This window comes from Bos taurus, chromosome 11 (genome assembly GCF_002263795.3).
Source record: "Bos taurus isolate L1 Dominette 01449 registration number 42190680 breed Hereford chromosome 11, ARS-UCD2.0, whole genome shotgun sequence".
In the NCBI taxonomy this organism is placed as follows: domain Eukaryota; kingdom Metazoa; phylum Chordata; class Mammalia; order Artiodactyla; family Bovidae; genus Bos; species Bos taurus.
The window spans coordinates 96,719,653-96,742,014 of record NC_037338.1 but is presented as its reverse complement, the minus strand read 5'-3'; the positions used below and the strand labels follow the sequence as shown (position 1 = coordinate 96,742,014).

Genomic DNA, 22,362 nt, shown 5'->3' with positions numbered 1-22,362 from the left:
CTTTCATCACAGAGCTATACGAAACTTCCTTTTGACAACAAATACGTTGGTTTCTCACTGGTAGAAGATTAGACCAGTCATCTAAATCAGGAAAGCGAAACTCAATGCTGTTTACCGAAGAGTCATCTGAGTGTAAACCACGTCTCTCCCCGAAGTATGTTTCTGTTCTTTCTAGAGATGTACGCTAGGGAAGTGGGGATCATTTTGATTCTTTGACATTAAGGGTGAAAAGAAATTATCTAAGCTTTAAAAGCTTGCATAAAAATGTGGAAGTATCTATGTTTTTCTTATATCTTCTTTGATGATGAAACATTTGGATATGAAATTTGATAAAAACACCCTGAGGAGAAGAGCAGGGCTCCTACAATCCACGGAGGAACAAGCCGCACCTATGGCACTCCCCCTTACCTGGGACACTGTGATGCTGCACTTCTTGGCCAGCTCCTCTTTGGCTTCTTCACTGGGGTAGGGGTTGCTGAGGTGTGAGTAAAAATATTCATTCAAGATTTCTGTGGCCTGTTTACTGAAGTTACGCCTTTTTCGTCTATGAAGGAACCAAAAAGAGAATAGTAGTTATAATCCACATTAACCAGAGAGGGATATATTACTTAGGATTATACAAAAAAAAGTTAGATTTCTATTTTTTAACATTCTCAGGGTCTCATGTATCATCATGATATTGTAAATTACACTCTTGGCATTCTCCAGAGAACTATCCAATTCACATTAAGATGTAGGATAACTAAGAAAAACTCTAGAATGTGAAGCACAATTCACTTCACTATTTAATTTATTCAACAAATACTTATTAAGGATCTAATGTGTTCTAGATATTCAATAAGGATACAGTTGGAACAAAACAGATAAGGGCTTCGATGGAAGTTTATAGGAGATTAGAGAGTTAGGAAAAGAAAGACATTAGATAAGCACCACAGAAATAAATACTTATAAATTATGGTGATCATGTCAAGTACCATGAAGAAAAAGTATAAGGTATAATGAAAGTGTCTAAGAAGGAAACCTAACACAGATTATGAAGTCGGGAAGGGTGTCCTTGAAGGAGTGACATTTAATCTGAGACCTGGAGAGTGTGTATGAGTTAGTCAGACAAAGAGTAGAAGGAAGAGAAATAAGCAGAGGCAATGGTCTTCAAACAGGAAAAAAGCTTGGCCGGTCTAAAGGGCTAGGGGAGGCTGGAGCACAGTGAAAAATCAGGAGATACGTGAGATGAGTCTGGAAGGATGGACTGGGGCCAGATTACACAGGTTTAGTGGACCCTCTATGGATTTTTGAATTTTATTTTAAGTACAATAGGAAGCTATTAAAGGTTTTAAGTTTTACATTTTAAAAAGATCATTGTGACTACTGAGAATAGCTGGAGGAGGGCATGAAAGGAAATGTAGAGATATTTAAAGAGACAACAGCAATGGTCAAATTGAGAGATGATTGTAACCTGGCAACAGGGTGAGAGTAATGGAAATAAAAAGATTCAAGCTCTGTTTGAAAAGTAAAAGCAATAGGACTTGATAATAAATTGGATGGGGGGAATAAATGGGGGAATACAGAGAAGGAAGGTGAGGGAAAAAAAATACATCAAGGATTTCTGGATTTTTCTTCTTAAGTAACTGCCTGGTCCCAGGTATGATTTGCTCACCAGGGGAAAACTAAGGGAGGACAAGTTCTTTATTTTTATTGGGAGGGGGTGGCAGAATGTCAGAAGATCAAGTATTTGCTGACAAGGTATTTCAAATAGCAAAAATGTCATTTATATTTGGGTCTTATTATTAAGATTTTAAAGAATTCCAGTGTGAAAATAAGCATCTTTCAGATTTCACTTTAAATTAAATTCTCCAGTAACTGGAAAACACTTTCCCCAAATAATTTTCCTAATATTGTCTTACAAATAATGTTAATGATCTTGTGATAGCATGTACTCAGGAAAGACAGCATCAGTAGGCAGTTGTAAATGTGCATACCGTACAAGATTCTTCTAGTTAAAATGATGTCACTAACATGGCAGGTTAAGTATGTGATCTCTGTTTCAACATTAAGGGAGAGTCAAGGGAGCGAGAAATCTAGGTCTGATCAAAACATCTCAAGTTATGAGACCTGAAATTTCTTAATTTCAATAATTTTTTGGAAGGTTAAACCACTGTATCCTGAGGGATGAAGAAGAGAGTCAAAATCTATTTGGGGATTAAAGTCAACAGGATTTGATGATGAGCTGGATGGGGGAGGCGGTGAGGGAAGACACAGGTGAAAAGAAACGTACACCAAGAAGAGCAATCAGCATTTTTACAGGAGTCGTGCATTGTTGACAAGAAAAACAAAGCCCTTTCCTGGGGCTTTCAAGAGGCACAGTCTGAGGAGTGGGTGAGTGGGTGTGTAGGGTAGAAAAGGTCTAGAATAGATACTTAAACTGTCAAACCTACAAGTAATTACCTGGCCCACAGATAATGCTTGTTGAGACAGTACAGTAATGACCTGCTTGTAAAGGTTTCTGGCTGCCTATGAAAACTTGGAAGATCAGTCACACCAGGCTCACATTCTCAGGAGGCAGCCAGCTAAGTGGTGGCTGTGTACCCATTTGCTCTAATCCTCACTGCCCCTGATCCAGCCACTCCACTCAATTCCATAACATGTAAATATGTGAGCTTGTGACTCTGTAAAACATGGAATCCAGCAGCAAGACTGGGTACGGTGGAGGGAATCACACAAGGGCATTTCTTTGGGAAATGAAGACTTATGAAAGGAGGAATGAGCAGAAACATACTGGGGGAGCAAAGATAAGTTTGGCTCGTTTATTGACATCGCCTAGGAGTGGTTGGTTTCAGAAAACACGAAGAAACCTCAGAGAACAAATTTATGGGCAGAATAGAATAACTCACCCCAGACGGTCTGGCTGCATCCAAAGTATAGCCCTTCTACTAGAAGAGTAGAGGGACTGACACAAATTTATTCCTAACTGTTCTACGCCGGTACATGCGTCGGCTTGTCCAATTACCAAGAAAATGTGAGTATGGCTTTACAAAAAGCCAGGGTGAGCAAGGGGATCATATATCTGAATGAGCATGTTTGCCTGGAGCAGAAAAACCTTGCCTTCTCAGTGCAGAGGGCTTGCTGAGAGGCACTACAAGAATAGATGGAAGCAAAGCTCAGTATTTGCATTCACTCGAAGGCGTAAGAGAGAACTCGGTCTTATACTTCATTTATTTTTTAGAAAAACATTCTTTAGAAAATTCCCATTAAGCTGTTCCCCTAAGTTTCGTTCCCCCCAGGCTTCACCACTCTCTAAATGGCTGCGCCTCAGGCCAGTGTGCAGCTATGCCTCCGTCCCAGGTCTGTGTCCCACAGGCCTTACAACATTCCTAAAGGCAATCTCTGTGGGAGAAGGGACTCCGCTTCAAGCTCTGCCACGGCCTCACCCTGGCTCTGCTCACTCTGGCTTGTTAACTTCCTTTCTCTTCTTGGAAGAAGTATAAATCATTTAGGTGTATACATTATGAATGCAGTTATGTGAAGTAAAAAAAAGCATGCATGTTGACAAGAATGGGAAACTATCTGTAGAAGTAAGAACAGCAGCTGTGTTAGGAAAGCTTTCTTTCTGAAGAGAGTACTTTTTAAAAAAATTTTATTTTTAATTAGAGGATAATTACAATATTGTATTGGTTTCTGCTGTACATCAACATGAATCAGCTATAGGTGCCTATATACGTCTCCTTCCCCTGAAGAAAGTACTTTTAAATATCTTTGTTACAAAATACTTTTCCTTAAAATGCTCAATGTTGACAATTTAAGAATGGTTTTGGTTTCCTAATGCTACTTCCTTAATGCTTTGAGCTATTATAAGTAGTAAGTGGAATTATTCATTCATCTGGTTAGTCAATAAAGAATTTTTTGCAGTCTGTTACACTATAAGACACTAGAATTGTGGGGAATGGATATGTGTAAGTCTTGGCCATTGCTGTCAGTAACAACGTAACTTACTCGGGAAGAAAAGAAATGATCCTGAAAAGCTACAGTAAAGGCAGTCTGAATGAAGTTTGGTCTGGAGAATGGTATCAACACAGTATCAGTGTTCACGAGAAGGCATGGACCAGTCCAGTGGAGGGATTAAAGTGGGCTTCCTAAAAGGGACCATTTAGGCCAGGCCTGGAAGGATGAGCAAGGTCTCGCTAAATCAACAAACATGAGTGTTGTCTCCATTCCAGGCTCCATGCTAGACACCCTCACAGATGACAACTCATTACTGGTGACCAAGTTGGGGAAATGGTTGCAAAGAATATGACTTGTTGTGGAAGGCTGGGGATAGGAGTTGAGGGGTGGTAGTGGAAGAGGTGGTTAGGCAGAGAAGAATTCTAGTCAGAGGAAATGGCTGAGACCAAGAGGTATTTCATTTTGGATTAAACAGAGGAAAGAACAATTTAGTGATATATTAAGAGCACTAAAAATGTTCACATTTTGATCTAATAATACCATTTCTGAGAATTAATCCTTAGGAAATAATTCTAAAGATCACAAAGGTTGAAAGCATAAAGATTTTTACTGAAAGACTAATTTCAATAAAAATCTATCTAAAACAGTACCTTCTCTCCATCATTTTCTCTCCCTTTACCTTGCTTTTCTTTTTCCTCATAGCATTTACCATTCTATCATATTTCACTACATTACTGAGCAAAATACTACAGCATATTTGTTTACTTGTTTATTGCTTATTTCCCCAGGTAGAATGTAAACTCAGCTGGGGCAAGTAAGTTAACCAATCTTGTTTACCTTTACATATCCTCAGCACAATAAATATTTATAGAAGGAAAGAAGAAAGGAATTGGAAGGAAGAGGTTATCATGGAAATTAACAGGAACAACTTAAATGCTCAAAAATGAAAACATGTCTACGTTAATTATTTATCATATATCCATCTGGTAGACTTCAACAATTAACATTTAAAACAGTTTATATTATATGAAAAATGTTTACCTATTCATGGTAAGTTTTTAAAAAAGCCAACTAAATTATGCGTACTGTACCATCACAAGAACATGAAACTAAAACAGTACCACAAACCAGAAAGGAATACATTAGAACATTTACAGTGACTTTTTTTCCCCATTGGGTACTAAAAAAGTGATTGTCTTTAATCACTCATCCTTCTAGTCTACATGTTTTCCAAATTTTTCATAGTGAGCTTGGTATTTGTTAAATAGGAAAAATAAGAAATAAAACTTAAATCGTAACAACAACAAAAAAAGTAATCTGGGCCGGGACAGGTCACATAAGGCCTCAAATGCCAGGTTAAGTTGTGTGCATGTGTTTCCCAACAGTGAAAAACTACTGTGGTTTTCAAGTAAAGCAATGAGTCCATCATAAAAGGGCTATGGAGGATGAGCAGAAGAAAAGTACAGTGGGAGTACTGTGCTAGCCCAGGGATGAAAGGATGAACGTGAACTGCGCAGTGCAAGTTTGGATGGAAAAAAAGAGCTAATACAAGGAACACTGAAAACAAAGCACTGGTGAGTCCCAGTGACTAATTCAGTATAGACGAAGGAACCAAAGATGATAGAACAGGAGCATAATCAGGCGGCATGTTTCCTATCTGGCTCCAGGGAAGAGCTCTGGCATGAAGACTATTCCTCACATTTTATTTTCCATTCGAGATACTAATTTAGCTATTTTCTTTAATACTGTGAAATTTGGACAATATTTATCACCTCTGTGAGATTCCAAGGGAGAGAAAGCAAAATAAAATAGAAACCCCTTTACAATGTTGAAGACTGATTGCAAGCTTTAGCAATGACCAAGAGGGCTTTCCTGTCTAGGCAGCATAGAGTAGGAACTTGACAGTTCCTCTGTTATGTCACCCAGTAGGTCTAACACATCATATGCAATTTATTGCATATGCAACCTAACTCCTGTGAAAATTGGTGAAAGCTTCAGATCAAAGGGAAATATGTATCCCTAAAGGAGAAACTCAGAAGCTTTCCTCTAGATTTGGAAAAACAGAGTTTGGGGTTTTGTGGTAACTAAAATACCACTTCCTCCTTAGAAATATCTGTATCTTGAAGGATTTTCTTCTAATATGCACAAGCAACATAATATTAAGAAATTCTTAGAAAACAAACCTGCATTAAAACAAAGTTACATACTGAATGTTATCCTTAAAAATACTTTTTAGCATCAGAATTAAAAGGCTACATATTACTAAGTCATTATTAGCAGCACTAACACTATTTGTTTCCTGAGACACCAGAAAGTGAAGTGTTAGTCATGTTCAACTCTTTGCGACCCCATGGACTGTAGCCTGCCAGGTTTCTCTGTCCATGGAATTCTCCAGGCAAGAATACTGGAGTGGGTAGCCATTCCTTTCTCCAGGGGATCTTCCCAATCCAGGGATCGAGCCCAGGTCTCCTGCATTGCAGGTAGACTCTTTATCATCTGAGGGAAGTCCAAATTGAGTCACCAAATTGGCAGCTAATATCACTACCACCTCCAGACAAGAAGAGGCTTGACACTGCAGGCATCATGAGGTGAATTACCTATCCATTGTAGAGAAGGGCTCTCATAGCCAAATTAAAGAAGAATCTAAGAACAACTGGCCAGAATTACATAAAATAATATACAAAGAGTGAAAAGGAAAAAAAAAAAAAAGCCATGCAATGGATTTGTGGCCTCACATACCTGGCATCAAGGAACCTTGATCTTAAAATCATAACTGCTTCACAAGTACTTTGTTTGAGCTGCATCTGAATGGAACTAAATTTTCGATGAATGATGCCCACCATTCTTTCAATCTCTTTTGGGGAAATGGGACGTGTTCTACTCTGTTCTCGGAGAAGGTTCATCACGTGTGTAGTGAATTCATTACATGCCTGTAAGGGGAAAAAAAAAATCACTCCTTAGGAATCTGGTATTTTTTATTATCACACCCAGACATTAACTCACCTGAATTTCTATCTCATTTGTAACCGCCAATGGCATTATGTAGTAGGTAAAATGAAAACTAAGACACTTGTGAAATGGCAGTGATAACTAGATAGGGACACGAGAACTCTGGAACTATGAAAGCCCAGGCATGCAAGGGAAACAGCACTCAACTGCCCTTCCTACCACCTTCAGCCCACTTTTAAAATGAGGTTTTCCCACTGGAGGATGCTCTGTACCAATTTCTATATATAAGTACAGATATATGTTATATGTTAATAGTAAGCATCTCCTATTTCCTCTGGGGTTTTACTCAACAAATGTTTACTGAAACACTATGAAGTTCAAACTCTTCCAAACGCAGTGAAAGGACACATAAATGAGCAAGATGTGGATCTGACCTTCAGTGCAATAAAATATATAAAAACGAATTCTTAAACAGGCAGGCCATGCAAAGCATCACAGGAAGAGTGTTCCCTAAGTTCCAAGGAGTAAGTATTCTCATTGGGAAACAAAGATCATCACTTCATGGCAAAAAGTGAAATCAGGGCTTTAAAGAATAGGTAAGATTTTTGAAAAGTAGAATAAAGGTGGAAATCAAGAGGAATTCCAGGCACAAGAAAAAAAAAAAAAAAACAACCCTGGAAATAATGGTATGAAGCTAGTTCAGAGGGACAGAGAAGAGGGTACAAGAGAAGAGGGAGTTCAGATTTGCACTAGCAGATAAAGGGCCTTGGATGCCATGCCAACATCCTAGTATAACCTAGCTGTGGTATGGGCCTTATTTGTGGATCTACACCATTTCTGAAAGAGGGATAAAGCAGCTCAACTCCTCAGGGAAGGGGCAGCAGGAAAATAAGGATCAAATGTAAGAATAACATTTTAGTTAAAAATCCTGTCCCTGTCTCTTTCAGCTCACCTATATTCTTTAGATCTACAAAACCATGTAACTGGGCCTACACAGATATCCAGTATCACCTTGGTGAATAAAGCATCTGTCTATATCTCTGCATAAAAACAATACCTTCTGGTATTTTTGTGTTTTTTTTTAAAAAAGACAGGAGATTCTGCATCTTATTGGATGGATGCTTAGTAGGGTAAGCAGACAGAACAATCATTGATCATGGCAAGACACATTTTGAAGATATAACATTATATGATTATTAATAACATAATTTCTCTACAGACATCCTGAACATATAGTACAGGATGGTTTTTCTAACTGCTCATGAGAGAACTAACTTTTAAGGACACTGTTTCTGTTACTTTAAGTGGAGCTTTTATATAAATATTTCTAAGGTGAGGTAAAATGAGTCTTGCTTACCAGTTAAAGTTTTATGTTTTAAGCATGTGTAAGTTTTAAGAAATTTAAAGTTCCCTTAAAGTGGTGATTCTGGGATTCTTCAGAGTGTGGATTTGCACAGCACACACGGTAGGCATTCAATAGCCACCTATGGATTGGTGGGGTTTTGTATTACAATTTAAGAGTAATATTGATTAATATCTATAAATACATTATCCCTGACGAACCTTTGTAACTGACAAATTTTTAACCTGCAGTCCATGGAGAGGTCTAGAATATCGAGAACACTCCTTCAAATCTTATTCAAGTTGTATGCACATTTGTCTTTCCTGAGGGGACAACCTGTGGGGTTTTTCTTCTCGTTTCAGATTCTTAGCCAGTCTATAATTTTAAAAGGCTAAAAATTATTGTCTAGGGTTATGGCACAGTAAAACATTAAGGAACTTTGTAGCTTTAAAAGTGGAAGTTCTTTCCGTCTTTAAGGAAACCATAGTAAAGAGAAGTAAATTTAAGATTTTCCCCCTATATTATCAACAAAGACTATCTTGTGCCAAGATGAAAATAAGTGGTCATCCTGCCAAGAAATATACATATAATTTTTTTCTGATACTTTCTCAAAAGAGATGTTCATATAATTTTAAATTATATAATTTGATAAACTCCAGTCCTCAGTTTTCTTATTAGTAAAATGAAGAAAAGCAAACTAGAATAGCAAATTGAAATCAGCAAATTTGGATATAGACTTTTATAAGTTAGTTCTAGAAAATGTTAATACAGTATGTTTGGGAAATGGGGGGTTAACCATAATTTAAAATTTGGGGGGGAGGGGCAGGATTCTTGAGTACTTTCAATATGCCAACATGCATCATCATAAATCTTCAAGGGAGAATGGGTGTATCCAACTTTGACTAAATAAATTTGGTCACAAAATCTCTTTTATCTAGAGCAGTGCTGTCTAATAGATGAATATTGTGAGCCACATATGAAAAAAAATTTTTTTTGGTCATTTAATGTTTTTGCTATTGCATTGACTATTTTCTAAATATGTTTTATTTTTCACATATGAAATTATAATTTTTCTAATAGCCACATTAAAAAATAAAAACAGGTGCAATTAATTTTAACAATGTGGTGGTAGTTTAGTCGCTTAGTCATGTCCAACTCTTTTGCAACCCCATAGATTGTCCCCCACCAGACTCTTCTGTCCATGGGATTTCCCAGGCAAGAATACTGGATGGGGTTGCCATTTCCTTCTCCAGGGGTATCTTCCCAATCTAGGGATCGAACCCTGGTCTCCTGCATTGCAGGCAGATTCTTCACCGCTGAGCCACCAGGGAAGCCCAATTTTAACATATTTTATTTAACCCAATATATGAAAAATATTAACATTTCAACACATAATAGTATCTTTAAAAAACTGCTAATGAGATATGTTCCATTCTTTTTTTTCCACACACTTTGAAACTCAGTATATATTTTACATTTACAAAAGCACATCTCATTCCAGATGAGCTAGATTTCAAGGACTCAACAGCTTTTTATGACTAGTGGCAATCACACTGGACAGCACAGCTCTACAGCACCTTGTGGACCAACATACTAAGAAAAATTCTCTGGGAAATAGTATACTAAGTAATCTTTGATGTTCCTTTTTATTCTTTACTACCATACATTCACATAACCCCCCCAACCACAACCACAGAAGGCAGTTTCACTTAGGAATGTCTTGATAAAGCAAGAGAAAGTATTCATTTTATTACATCTCAGTCTTTGACTACATCTTTAACATTCTGTGTGATAAAACGGGAAGTGTACCAAAAGGACTTCACCTGCTTATCAAGGATGGCTGTCTTGAGAAAAAGCTCTCATGTGATTGTTTAAATTGTGAGTCGATGCCGTATATTTCATGGAATACCATTTTTATTTGAAAGTAAAATCGACAAATTATTATATTTATTCTGATTTAGTCTCAAAAATGAACTAAGCAAGCTTGTCACATCAAAGAAAATAGCTGACAGCAGTTGTGCCAATGGTGAAATTCTGGAAAACCTGCATCTGCTACCTTGAGCTTTATAGTTTCCTAGTAGACTTTCTGATTAATTTGGTGTTGATATTAATAAATATGACATTTTGATGTTATATAAGGTGTTAACATTGGAAGATGTACATAACTCAGTGAACCATTATTTTTCAAATGATCAATGCATGATGTTACAAAAATATGCATAAGCAGAAGATCCATTCAAAGTGTACACTAGACCAATAGATTTTAAAGGAACTGAGTACAAAAAGTTGGTATGATTTCAGACACACGATAGCTAATATTTAGGATACTACAACTTGTCAAGTTTTGGTATAATACAAGAGAATAATATCCATAAGTATTTTAAAAGGCTATCAATACACTCCTCTCTTTTCCAATAACATATTTGTGTGAGGACAGGTGTTCTTCATAGATTTCAACCACAGGAAAGGAGACTGACCACAGAAACACATTTAAGAATCCAGGTGACTTCTAATAAGCCCAACATGACAAATTTTGCAAAAATGTTAAAGCAATGACATTCTTCTAAATGTTGAGGTGTTTTTTTTTTTAATGAAAGTTTTAAAAAAATATTATATTAAACAGATAATGGTTCATTACTGATTTTTACATTAATACATACTTTAATTTGTTCTCAGTTTTAATTTCTATTATAATACATTGATAGATATAATCCACTGAACAAAAGCTCTTAGGAGATCTCCAATAATTTTTTTTTTCCCAATAATTTTTAAGAATTCAAGTTCTAAAACCAAAAAGTTTGAGAACTACTGTACCAGGATATTTCCAATCTGCACAGGTAACAATGCTAATTCCAACAAATCTAGTTCACACATTATGGCAACCTATGTCTATGACAGAGTGTATGTCTTGATAGACCATTTAAGTCTCCTGTGTGAGTGATACCTGAGTTTTTATTTTATTTTTTTCAGTTCTTCTCTGACTCTCAGTTTTTCTCTGGCTGTATTTTAATCTCTCCCAGAATGAATGCCTGCCTATAGTTTCTAAGAAGCAGCCACAGGGTTGTATTAAAAACAAGGGTTAAAAGCAAAAAGTTTCTGCATCTAAAAACTCATAATTTCCTAAAACATTTGCTGAATGTCTCACAACTTATTAAGTGAAGTCATCTATGAATGCAAATGCTGATTAGCAATTTGGCAACAGCCCAACATTCACAGAATCCACATAGCTTTTCTTTAAACCAGTAGTTCATACATGATTAATTAGAACATCTCATTTATGTAGTGTGCACTTTAGCTCATTACTCTAAGTAAAATTCGTTAAGTATTTACATTTAGATAATTAAAATCTGGGCACACCCTTAAGAAAGATGCATACACTTTAGGCAAAGTGATTTTTTTCCTTTTTACCACTGAAAGTAAATTACAGTCTCATTTACAGCATCATCTATACCAGTTGCAGAGCAGACCACAGTACTGCCCCATCTTCTCTTCCTTAAAAGGTATACACTTTCTTAAACACGTAAGTGCAGTAAGAATGATCAAATGATTGCCGAGTTCTTTTGAAGGGCCACCAAACCACATAGTAGCATCAATACTGTTTATAACATAAGATGCTCACTTTAAACATTTATCATATCCTCTGTCATACCTATAAGACTATATCATTAAAATAGACATTGGAAAATTTTTTCATTGCCTTCTTACTTTTCCAAGTGAAATTGTCTGTTAAGTATTTTCTAGTCAATGTCCACAATACAATATATAAACACCTTGGTTAACTAGGAGATTTAGGAAGTGAGTTTTGATTCCTTGAATTTTCTAACTTGCAAGTAATGGCAGAAACCTCTTTTTTCTTTTAATCCAGCTGTTGAAAATTATTTAGGATGCATTTTTGTTTACTATGAGACAAAATATATGTTTTGTTTAAAACAGGCGTTGTAATAACATACTTAAATCAACATAAACTGGAAGGCTTCATCTGATAAAAAATATTTTCAATCAATTCTTATAATAGTCTTTCTCCTTGCCATTTGTTCCTTTCTCTTTAAAAATTCAAACTAAGTAATATAATTGAGGATTTGAAACATCTGGATTTTTTATAATGCTGTTAATAATATTTATTAAATATATTTGTTAAATATAATAGGAGATAGTAAAACTATCTGCTCCATATCCATATATATTTGGTTTACAGTCAAAATTAGTTTTCAGGGTTTTGTTTGTTTCATCGTGGTGGTTTTTTTGATGGTGAATTCAAGATTCAACCCCTTTCTTGCCTGTAAGTTGCCATCACTGAAGAAAAAAATGTAAAATCAGATGGTGAGCAAGCATCTATTTTAGAGGAAGTATTAAAATGGTTCATGATCAGATCTAAAAACTGAATTGGCCTTTTGTAAACATCTAGACAGGCTGACTGCAAACACATCATAATACTCCCTATTCTAAAAAGTCACTCTTCAAAGAAAGAATAAATCTCTATTAAAAGTTGATGACTCCCAAATTTGCATGCATCCATTTTCTAGATATCTTTATAACCTTGCAAGTAACTCTAGTCAAATATTATAGATTTTGTATTTATGTAATGCTTACAAAATCAACAAATTCTTCTTGTTTCCAAATAAAAGTCAACATTCAAAGGTACCTTTTATTTAAGCCAACCAGAATGAGATCAATATGCCTACGAAACAGCTGCAAAGATGAAATACCTATTGTTCTTCTTTCAATTGGAGCAAAAAAATCAGACACAACTTAGTGACTAAACAACAATAGTTGGTTTACAATGTTGGGTTAGTTTTTGATGTACAGCAAAGTGAATCAGTTATACATATACATACACCCACTCTTTTTAAGATTCTTTCATACCTCAACACATCTTAACACTCATGGTTTGTGGACCTGTCTCATGAGGGTTTGTAAGGATTATACTATAAAATACATGTTAATTGCAGAACCTGAAACACAATTAATGCTTAATAAATGGCAGTTATTGATAATGGAAATGGTAATTTTATGAAATTCATATTTTTGTTGTGTTTCATTCTGCAAGTAAGTTCCTACTCTGATTACCTAACATAGTCTGCCTTCCCATTGCTCAAATAAATACAAACATTGCTTCCAAAAAAATGGGAAAAAAAGAGAGCATTCAAATATAAAACAGTTCATTTCATTAATCAAGATTGTGGTCAAAGATACATTTGATACATAGAGTCAACAGACTAGACACTTGAAGGGAAAAAGGGGAACACTCAAACACTCCTTCCAGCCAAGGAAAAGATCCAGTTTGAAAGCTGACAAAGCAGTAAAACCTTTCTCTTGGAGCAATGAATGACAAAGGCTCACTTGGGAAACTGAAATATGAAGTTTACATCAGGTAGTATCCTTTTGTCTTTCCTGCTATATTTTTGTTATTAAAAACAAACAGCAAAATGGGATTAGGAGTTTGTGGGTTACACAATCTCGTGTGTAATAACATCAGCATTTTAAAACCTGTTTCAAAAAAAAATTCTTTACAAGCAAAGATCTTGTCATCAAATATAAACATACAATGTTGTTGAGAGCCTCCAAAAGCACAAGGCCATGCCTTTACACTGGTTTAGGCTGCACATTCATTCTCCATTCCCCGGCAATGCCCTGTAGTCTGGGAGTCCTCTATTAGCCAAACAGTGCCTAGTTGGTCTTGAGCACATTGAATGTACCTGCTCAGTTCCAATGTTTTACCTGATTTGAGGTAAATTCAAAAGACATCTGTGAACTCAGAAAGCACGTTTCCAGATGCTTAGGGAGGGTTGAGACCCTTACAACACTTTTGCCTTCAGCAAAAATGTATTTCAATATAATTATAGTAGATAGCTTTCAATATGTCATCTCTATTATAGCAACTGTAAATTATGAAGTGAATTGCTTGTGTACAAGCATTTCTTCTGGTACAAGCAAAGTGGGAGAACTGTACAAGGCATGATATATATCTTTTCCTTTTTATCCCAGAACAAATCTTGAAGTTAAATTTCATTTGCAAAAACCAATGGTATCCATTTCCCTTTGGTAGAGAGGTAGAAGGATCAAGAAGGCCTCCAATTCTTAAGAGCAGGCTTCCTAGGATGCTTGGCTCAAGTTCATTAGGAATTCACCTATTCTAATACTTTAATCATAATAGCATATCTGAAAGGTAGAGTAAAAAGATTTTCCAAAACTTGTAGCTAATCCCATCCCATAGCTCGGGATGGCATATAAACCTCCATTGCCTGGCCGTCTTTGAGTCTTATAAATATATGGGGATCTTGTATGCACAAAATAAAAAATTTGTTTTTCCCCTCTTTAAAAAATATAAACAAACTTGTAGCTAATCAACAAGAAGACAAAGAGGCAACCAGGTTTTTCTCCCAGCTAAAGCAGAAGGCAGTGCACCCAAGATGAAAGTATTACAACCTAATCACTGCAAGCTTTGAAAAATTATCATATTCCTCTTGGGTGTCAGGATCAACAAGAGAAAAGTAAAATAAGTTTGGTTTTCCTTTTAGGGGGTAGTAATATTGAAGAACTTTACTCTAATATATATTCTATGTCTAATATTTCAAGAGCATTTATAAGTGAATTTAGATCATTATCACTAAAAATTATTACATCTGAGCCTATATAATGTAAACATATTATCAAAGGACATTTCCTGGAGGTAAAAAAAAAGGACAGGATTTTAAACACAGTACCATTCCTAAAACATACACATAAAGCTGAGCCTTGCAGCTTGGATTTAATTTTGCTCTAACTGTAGCTCTAGTCTGCTTAGCTTTGTAAATGTGGCTGTGTTTATAAGGTACTTTAATTTACTGCAGTGGTGGTGTTTGTTAATTTTATGGCAATCTAAATCTAAACAGGCTTCAGATACATTTTCATTACAGCTTCATTGCAAAACACAGTGGAGTAAATAGCTCTGAGATTCCAATGCAGTTTATTTCTTTTAGCAAAAGACTCAACACCATTTTCCGACAAAGCCTCTGCCTTAACATATATGTTCTTCCTACTTACTAATAAGGTTTCTGTCACTCAAGTACCCATGTTCATGTAATTTTAGGAGGAAAAATATAATTTCTAAGGGATTTTAATAGTTAAGGGATTAACTGTAATTAAATGTAAAGGGATTAAAATAGTTGGGTTTTGCCCATCTCTACTCTGATTCCATCCCAAATGTAATCCAACATGAGCAAATCAGAGAAGAACTGGGATGTATCTGAATTATCTGCAAATTCTAATTGTTAAAAACAAGATAAGAGACCCAAAATGGAGTCACTTATGCTATGCTCCAAGCCACCCAACCAAGACTACGTAATTACAGTTTCAGCCTCTCCTAGGAATGTAATCTTAAACCAATCTGGAATTACTGGGTCAGCATGAGTGAGGTAATCTGCCTGATAGAAACCTACCATGCCTTAAAGAAAGGTGAACTTGCCACAGCCAATTCTTTCATTGGTAGTCTAACTTCCTTGTCGTGTTCCTGTCTGACTACAAGCATCTTTCATTTTGTATAGCTCCTTCTATTTGCTAGATGAGATGCTGACCGACTCATGAATCACTGAATAAAGCCAATAAGATCTTTAAAATCTACTCTGTTGAGTTTTGTTCTTTTATATACACAAGTAGCAGCATAATTCAACGGGAAAGGAAGGCATATTGTCAGAAACTGATTTCAAAACCCGATTCTGACACTAACTAGATGTGTGACACTGGACAAATTACTTGAGTTTCATTTTCTCATCTGTAAAATGGAAATTATAACACCATCATCTATTTTAGAAATATCATGCCTTCATCTGAACTGATACCTTCATCTCATTCAGTTCTTCACAGCTCTTCTAGTAACTCCAAAGTAGATCCTTGAAAGTTCTATCTCAGATAATGTCCCCGTATCCCAAAAGTTTGAAAAGACAAGACTATCTTAGGTCAACTCACTGATCCTAACAAACTTAGGAACCACAAACAGGAGAGCAATAAAAACCAGCCCCAAAGACCACTCAAGAGAACTAAATGCTAATGTTATTTCTAAACCAATTCAGAACCTACAGGAGAAAATTTGTAAACTAAATTTCTGTTGAATCAGTCAACTAGTCGTCTCGTTTTATTTGTCCATAATACTGCATAGATTTCATATATCCATTATTTCTTGTGCTAAAAATGAGACAGGAAATATACATTCAATGGTTTTTATTAGGCTACTGAACCTATCTAGAAATAAGATTCATGATTAAATTTTAAAATTCATTATTTCCCAGTCTGATATTTAAAACAAAAATACAAACAGTAGATTAGTATATGAAGATTTTGTGTGTACATGTGTGTTTTTAAAAGAAACAAAACAAAAAGCTTGATGACAATGACTGATGCCAGTTTCACCCAAGTTCCAACAGGGCTAAAGGGAGAAAATAAGGAGGCTGGTGTGAAGGAATATGGCAGAAGATAGTAAGGAACTACCTTAATTCCTCAGCTATAAGTACTGGCCAATTGACCCCTAATTCTACAGATCCTTCCATGCAAAGTGACTAGTATTTATTTAGTTAAGTATGTACAGATGTATTTAACATAAAGTTATGCAATTAGGGTTATCCTACAAATTAGAGCTGTTTTCTACTGTAAATGTTCAGGGCAACCTTTTCAGCCATGACTTACTTTGTTTACTCTCAATTATTCATATGTCAAATCAGAAAGCTCAATTTTTTAATATACATACACAGGCTATTTTTCCAAAATTCTCATTTGCACAGCTTCCACGAAAAATTATTCCTGCAAATGAGACTAGAGATACAGTATGAGATCCCAGAAAGCCTATTCAGAAAAAAAGACATCTTATAATATTAATTTATATTGTATATTAACATAAAGCTACATAAATCTTTCTACTATTCCTCAAAACACACTCACCTCTGGGACAGAATCCAGCATTTGCTTATTAATACCATATCCAGAATATTAGAGAAGGCAATGAAAAAAATAACATATACAACTAACACTACACAGGGAACTTAGAAGAAATATCAATATTAAAACTAACACTAAGGTCTTTGAACTTTAATAAATGCCTGACTACACAGTGAAGTATCTGTGGATGAAACAATATGATGTCTAGGACTTATTTTAAAATACCCCCTCCCAAAAAAGAGGGGGGCGAGGGGAGATAAACAAAGTAAGATTGACATTGATTTTTACTATTCATCTGGATGATGGGTATCTAGGAGGTTTCTTATTTTAGGGTGAACTTTATAACCAACATACAACTATTTACGACCTAAAAACCTGACAGTTTCATAGGATTCAGCTTAATATTCTCTTTATTAAAAGTACACTTAAACATTTCCATAATAATTTTTTAAAATTACCTTTCAGTGAGAATTCCTCAAACTAAGCAGGTTTTTAGCCTTTAATGAACAACTAAAATATGTTTAAAATGAACCACCAACGTTTTACCTTATTTCACTGAATCTAAGACTACCCCATATTTTAACATCTCTGGGAAGCATTTTACTATCAATGGCATGTTATACTTCAATGGGGCAATTAACTTTTTCTTGGTGGTGGTACCATACACAATGATACAGCTTAAAATCAAAGATATCTTAGATTCAATGAAGTATGGTTAATATAATTGCTGAGAACAGCATTTTTAATCCATACTTTCTTTCTAATCAGGAATTTAGCACACAATGCCTTGTGTTCTCTGCCCCAGGAAACCTATAATTATCTTGGGAGGTCTCCTCATAGAGAAAGGCCAGAACCTGCTTACTTTGTTAAGTGAGCTCGCTCCCCTCAGTTGGGCATAATCCTTAAGAATTAACTCCTAGGAGGATTCTGGAGCTCACAGCATAGCAGGTAGAGCTCGCTAGGCAAGGTTTCCACTTAAAATTTGTTATAATAGCTATGAACAAGGCCGGTGCATAAATGTTAATGATCCAGAGCTTTGACGAGCACCAAGCAGTGAGGTTACAGGGTAAGGATGGCTGCAGATGTGGCCGTAAGGGCATGTAATGTGGGGAATGAGTAAAACTAAAGCAAGTAGATGGGACAAAATAGGCTTAGCATCACCTCTAAAATCTCAAAGGGACTTCATTTCATGAATTCAACAGTTCACTTGGATTTCTGATTGACCTTATTTATTTTGCTCTGTCTATTAACACCTACCCCTCGCAGCCCTCAGAATTAGTTAGCGCGGTCTATTAGAAGAGCAATAGAGGGTTTGTGCAGGACTATGAGAGTGGCGGCTGCTGACCTGTTCATATTTCTCCAGTTCTGTGTGATAGATTTGTCTGATCTGGGTCAATTTGGCTCTGTAATCTGAGTGTTCAATAGAGTTATCTGAAGAACCTCCAGAGGCTGCCGCGGCTGCAGCTGCTGCCGCCGATCCCCCACCTTTCTCAGGACCTGAAACCCCTTCTGCCAAAAGCATATTGTCCAGTCTCATTAGCTGGGGATCGGGAGGGTCCTCCTCCTGGGCTCCTCTGATGCTGAGACCTTCAAGGAAAGAGAGAGAGAGAGACAGAGAGAGAAGAAGCGAGAAACAGGACAAATAGTGTGAGTATTTTATTTATTTGAGTAAATGATCAAACAACATCAGTGCACTACAATTCATGCTGAGAATTTCACTGTTTGCATTTTATCAATAAGTACCAATAAGTATGAAAATTCTTACTTCTATGAAATGTCTAATATCACTCTCTCTCAATATATTCTGATTAGATCCTTGGAAAAAGGTAACCCTGACTTCTCAGAATATTCTAACACCCAATCTTCCCAGATTTAGATGATTTAAGCAAAAATGGGAAGGGGGTAAAATTTTCAAGATTTTTGACAAAGAAAAAAATAATTCCAAGGATACAAAACAAACCCATCAAAAGGCAGTTATTCTGTTTCCCCATACTGTTGGAAGAACAGAATTTTAAATCCCATAATATATTCACAAGCTATATCCAAAAATTAGAAAATAAACAGGATTAGATGGGCTTTTCCATCATTTAATTTCAGGGAGAGAAGAGAAATACATAATGAGGTAATTAGCTATGCTTTAAAAATATATATTATTAAATGAATTTGTTAAGCAATCGCCATCAAACCAGGACACTAAATACAGGATTAAAAATATACCATCAATATGGCAATGCAGTGCTGGGCACAGTGGTCTCAATCTAATTTTGCTTTTAAATCAAGAACTTCCTAAGTGATGCCCAGTCAGCAACCTCATCTGAGTATTATAGATCACAGCTGACAATTCATAGGTTTAATCAGGTCACACAGGCTTTCTGCCAAGACGTTTTCAACAACACAGAAGACAGAAGTTTTAAAATAATTATCACAGTATAAAAAGCACTGGAGTCATGACAGCCCAAAATCAGCATTTTCATTAATGTGTAACAGAATCTAAAATATCCCAGCCCAATTAACCTCTGTAAATCTGTTTAAAAGCAGGATCCCCACACTGGTTACAAAGCATCTTGGGGAAGGCGGGGATGGAAGCTGGCATCTTGCATGTCTGCATTTGGATTCTGTCTTTTGCGTCTGTGCCTGTTGTTGTTTATCCACAGTGGTGCACACTCTGTGTCTAGTGTAACTTACATGACAGTAACATCTATAAGCTGCCAAGTACTCAACTGAGCACCAGCTCTGCGATTTTATATGCTAACCTAAAACCACCATCAATTCTCTTTAAGAACAGATTTCATTCCTAGATGCCCTGAATTATACCCACAGCATGACTGAGCTCTTGGTTGTCTTAACTCAAATGCACAACTTTAATTTCCTCCCTCAAAACACTTTAAAGCTGTCACTTTCATTTAAAAATATACTTCAGAATAATTTCAACTGGGTAATAAAACTAACTCACAATAATTTAAAATTATATCTGTTGCCTGTTCTGAGGTAAATAAATAAGGGTTGAAAACTATAATATAATAAGACAATAAATTCATTTAGGGAACCAAAAAGTTAGATAACTCTCTTAAATAAGATAAAAATCAGTATTGACACATTGCTGATAATTAAAGATAGACTAACAGGTATTTGCTATTTCTTCTAGATTTAAGAGAAACTGCTAAATATTGGCTACATTAGTATTTCTAATTTAGCATCTTTGATTTTCTTCCCTTCACTTTGTTCTGTGTTAAAATTTCATGGCCTAGAATTCTTATAGTTCCACATACCAAGTGTTTTGTGCATTTGGCATGAAGTAAGGACTCACTGAGTAACCTCTTATTTTGGGCTCTGTTTCATTTTTAAACCATTTGTTTGGGAGTTCCTTAAGTTTCTCCTTTTTAAATTAAATTTTTGCTTATATATTTGTATTTGTTATTTCCTTTTAATATTTATAGCTACTGATGTTTCTCCTGGAAATGTGGATTTTAATCTACCTTTAAGGTTCTTCCAGGTTTCTAGTTTCTCCCTGTAGTTATACACCATGGATATTGGTGAGGCTCTTTAATAGTAAATCAACATACATACTTAAGCTATTACACTCCCATGAACAGTGTAGCAAACAAGAGAAGATGCTCAATGACTAATACACAAGCAAATAGACTATATGGGAGATAGAAAAAGGAAATCTGTCAGGAAGAAATGCAAAGGACTGAAAGTAATCACCTACGTATTACATTTATATATACATACCTAATATGCATGTAAAACCACCATACCAATAGGAAGCAACCCTTACACTCAGTAACAGTGGACACATATAAAAATAAGTATGTACTTTCAGCTAGCGTAACATTCTCCCCTTGCAATGAATAATAACTCTTCTAAAATCACAAGTAAATCAACACTAAGTTCATACTCCTTTGGATCAAAAGTACTAGAGCACTTCACAGTATGGCAATATTGAGGCTATTTATCAACACTGAAATCATTTTTGTAACTATAGTTGGAAAAGTGAATGGATTTTTTCTCTATTAAGCAAAGTCATGATTACAAATTTTTAAATAGCAATAATAGTTTCCAAAATTATTTTTAATTTGAATATTTCTTTTTATTTTCTTACTTTATGTTCAAATTACTATGTTATTTCTCATCCTACCTCCCTCACTGTTACTTAGCTTACCAACCTGAGAAAGTCACACCTTCTGATATAATGGCTTCCAATCATAACACCCATTCCTCTACACCCCTATAAACATCATAATAAATCTAAATTTGCAAGAGCCAGATGAATCAAACACTGTGATGATCAAAAGATCTTGATATCTTCACAGTGAAACTTGGGAAAACAATAATTTAAAAATTGATCCGTGTTGTCTTTAATCCAAAACATACACAGGGACAGTGGTTTTCAGAGGTTTATAAAAGTTTTACATCTGGACTCCTTGGTTATCATAGCATTATAAAGTTAAAACAACAACAACCCCATTTGGAATCTACTTAGAGCCATAACATTCATTTCAGTATCTCTAAGATTTAGACAAATCATACAAACAAAGTAAAACATTGTTTAACAATGAACTTGGCTTTGTTATAAGCCCATGGTTTTTGCATATCTTTCAGCAAATCCTAATTAGCTGTCTTTCAACATGCTGTGCACCTGCCCCACAGATAATGGGAGAGAGCATCTGCATAGACGACTGCATTCGGAGGGCAATAAATAAATTACGGGTCAAAATTATTACAAAGCTTTCTCCGAATAAACGCATACCCTTCACAATACTAAGCTGCAGATGTGAGAAGTACCTAAAGCCCACTCAAATGGTATGATTACGGGGCTGTTTGAGTTTAATAATCTGACTGTAATTCAGGCATTTTCAACAGCTCATTAAGGGTTCATTAATATATAGGCGAGCTTTTGAATTATAAATAAGCAGATTAGAAGTCGGTGGTAGCTGGATTGTACAGTAGTAGCCTCTCTAACAGAACAACACTGTAACACAATGAAGGCCTGACCTAAAAGAACGAGGTACAAACACAGGGCCCTAACCAAGCTTCGCGGCTCCGTCATTTCAAGGACCAAGCCTACTAGACCATAACTAACCTCTGTTCACCCAGGACTGAAGAATAGCTTCATACCACGGCTACTTCCAATGTGTTCTACACATGCTCGTGAATTAAGCATAACTAAGATCTAACTTGACAATATTTCCACAAAGACATACACTACCCATAGTAATGATAAAATT

General features: G+C 35.7%; 1 protein-coding gene across 4 annotated transcripts in view; it reads right to left on the bottom strand.

Moving 5' to 3' along the window:
• Positions 1-22,362, bottom strand: part of PBX3 (PBX homeobox 3) — a 225,640-nt gene that overhangs the window by 35,487 nt on the left and 167,791 nt on the right. For all 4 annotated transcript variants that reach the window (NM_001046453.1, XM_024999013.2, XM_024999012.2 and 1 more), the window contains 3 exon segments: positions 409-544; positions 6,676-6,866; positions 18,480-18,721. In NM_001046453.1, coding sequence (NP_001039918.1) covers positions 409-544; positions 6,676-6,866; positions 18,480-18,721 — 569 coding nt within the window.